The 3,042-nt window shown below is 41.6% G+C and overlaps 1 protein-coding gene across 1 annotated transcript in view; it reads right to left on the reverse strand.

Moving 5' to 3' along the window:
- rnf17 (ring finger protein 17) overlaps window positions 1-3,042 on the reverse strand; it is a 19,674-nt gene that overhangs the window by 10,367 nt on the left and 6,265 nt on the right. The window contains exons 14-18 of the mRNA XM_087173208.1: window positions 2,710-2,851; window positions 1,453-1,640; window positions 1,236-1,365; window positions 855-1,017; window positions 433-548 (exon numbers count right to left, since the gene is read on the reverse strand). Coding sequence (XP_087029334.1) covers window positions 433-548; window positions 855-1,017; window positions 1,236-1,365; window positions 1,453-1,640; window positions 2,710-2,851 — 739 coding nt within the window. The remainder of the gene's footprint in view (window positions 1-432; window positions 549-854; window positions 1,018-1,235; window positions 1,366-1,452; window positions 1,641-2,709; window positions 2,852-3,042) is intronic.

Below are 3,042 nucleotides of genomic sequence, written 5' to 3' on the forward strand. Positions count from 1 at the left end.
TAGGCTGATTTTAATGCCGCAGAATTGTTATCAGAAATGAGCGGCCACAGAGTCTAGACAAGATTCTTCCTTGAGGATTATTAGTGAAAACAGTCAAGGTGTGCCATTACTCCACATGAGAGCAGACGTAGTTTATGTTGTTTTCTTTGTTTACGAAAGTAAACTAGAATTACCGCCTCGCAGTTGTAGTATACAGTTGCTGTATGTAAGGTCATGATGACCTTTAACCTTTGACCTTTGACCACCAAAATCTAATCAGTTCTTCCTCGAGTCCAAGCGAATGTTTGTAACAAATTTGAAGAAATTCTGAGATATAGCGTCCAGGAGACTGGGACGGACAGACGGAGACGGATGTATGGGCCGACATGCTGCCTAATGCTGCTGAAGGCCTAAAAATAAATATCAGCTGACCAATCAAAATTGTTTTCTCACCATGGAAGGGAGGGCAAAGAACTCATCCTTGATCTTCTTCAAGTCGCTGACTGACAAGATTTTCTTATTGCCAAAGTCTACAAACCGCACTTCCACCTTTCTGCCCCCTGGATGACCTACACAGACAGACACAGACACAGACACACATACATACTTCTGGTTAGTTGGCAAAGTAACCCTTTTGCCCAATTGACGTGGCATTGATCGTCTTCCACACGATCTAAATTTCAGTTCAAGTCTCTGTTAACAAAACCAGAGCTTTAACATATAGTAAAGGAGCCACTTTGCAACTGTGACAAACCCTAGTCTCTTCCTCATTCGGATAACTGGGTATATGTTTGATTCACTATGACGTGACAGTAATAAGCAATATCCAGAACAGACATTTATTTAAAACCTTTGACAGGTGCACACAGCCTCACCTATGACCTGGGCTCTGTACCACTGCTTGTCATCGTAAAGGGCAACACAGGCCTGTCCAATCACAGGGCAGTAGATGCAGAGCTCATCTTGTCCAACCATGGTTGTCGCATTGTAACAGTCCTGGAGCTTGGCCGAAAGCAACAAGGACTCCATGTTGTCGACCTGGTCGGGGATAGAGAGGTGTGGGTGTGGGGCGGGGGGCACACACCAAATGAAAATATTGATAATAGTTTGATATTGATGATAGTTTGTGATTTTCTTAAAATGCTAACCTTTATATTTTCTCTTCTAAGACCACAAGGCTTTTTATATCCCTGCCATCTGAGCCTCTCTTATATACATATAGTGCATGTGCGTTTCTTTATGTGCATATCTAGTACCAGCTGGATGAAGAAGTCAGCAGGGTCGTTGATGTGGGACACCACAGCATTGAGCTCTGTGTTGATCTTGGGATAGACAGGAGGGTAGTACAGCAGGGGCCTCCTGCTCAGCGTCACTGGAGAATAAAACCTATCAACACAGAGCACAGCCAGAGTTAGACGTCTTCAGTAGCAGGGCTCGATACTCAGAAAGTCTGAATTTTTTCCACACGTGTACCTGGCCACTTCAATGAAAACAAGGTACTCTCTGACAGAGATGGGTATGTCACTGGATTGGTCCATGGGCGCTTTCCTCAGGTCCACCAGCAAAGAGTCTGTGTCCTGACCCAAAGGCCTCATCTCCACTGCTGCAGAGCTGACCACGCTGCGGAATTCAACCTGCGCCTCTTTACTCCAGCCTTTTGTCTGAACAGACAGAGAGAGAGAAAACACACCTCCTACTTTTGCAATGAAAAAACATATTTTAAAAATAAATGACGCTAAATTTCATGCGAGAGACACTTCATGTTCCACCATGAGCTCCATGACAAAGAACACGTATGTTTACAGTACTGGTAGTTTAAACCAGTACAGAAGTTAAACATAATGATTAAGAGGCATATTTGTGCAGCAAAATCTAATCAGATCATCATAAGTCTTGTTCTTGAGTTATTTATTCACAAGAGATTTTAAACCGTCTGTTAACGAGTGACAGCAGCCTCTGCAAAATCAGTGTTACTTCGTTAATATGCAAATTTGTGCAGAAATATGCTGCAAAATCTAATCAGATCATCTACTCCACCTGAAGAACCTGTGGTAAGTATGAACCTGTGGTATGTATGAAGTTTCTAACGTTTCTAACGAGTTCTCGTGTTCAGAAGAATTTATCTACAGAGTCACGGACATCGGCATGACAACATAATGTCCTGCATATCTTGTACCACGATGGTGGGACATAAAAACCAATCAAAGAGAAAATAATACAACAAAGAAAACACAAAGTTTTACGAGACATGACATAAAAAAAAACATTTGGAAAAAAAGGTATTGATGGTGCTGTCTGTCTTTCTCTTACTTCTGATTGGATGTCTACGACAAAGTGAAAAATCGGCTGTGATACAACTGTGTTCCTGTCTGTGCCTTTACAGTGTTGTACTGCCTGGTGGGGGAAAAGCTAATGCTAGCACACTGCTGTGGTGGATTACCTGTTGTCCAAACGAATACAGGCAGAAAATAACGGTAGTAAGCTTGAACTTGGGTCTGTTGATTTGTTGAATTGTTTTCCCTGCTGTTGTGAAATGCTGCTTTTTATGGTTTTGTAGTTATATTTTAAGTCTTATAAATTCACCATAAACAAAATAGATGTAGTGTTTTTGTTTTCTTAATGTGTCACCATGTGACAGATTTTCTCTCATGTCCCTCATCAGAGAAGAAAAATGTAAAATAATTCAGTCAAACACAGATAATGCATCTCTGTGAATCTCAGCGGTCTTACCAGGTCATATGGGACCAGATCCTTGAGGGAACATCTGATGGCCTGAGGAGCAAAGTGACCCAGGTCCACATTTAGTGCCTTGCCCACCTTCCTCAGGTGGTTGTTCACAGCGTCCAGTGAAGACTCAGTGGTCGCCTCGTCACTGCAGAAGGTGAGAGAGAAGAGAGGAGGATGTGCAAGAATTCTACTGAAAAATGCTTTACAATCAAGACACACGTACTGTGTGTATATATATATATATATATATATATATATATATATATATATATGCGCAACTCCTCTGAAATAGGCACTGGCAACAAATAAATGTTGAATAATTTCTTTAAATTGCGG

The sequence above is a fragment of the Seriola lalandi genome, unplaced genomic scaffold (assembly GCF_002814215.2).
Source record: "Seriola lalandi dorsalis isolate HSWRI2012SDOR001 ecotype SW California unplaced genomic scaffold, Sedor1 jcf7180002054104, whole genome shotgun sequence".
Lineage (NCBI taxonomy): Eukaryota > Metazoa > Chordata > Actinopteri > Carangiformes > Carangidae > Seriola > Seriola lalandi.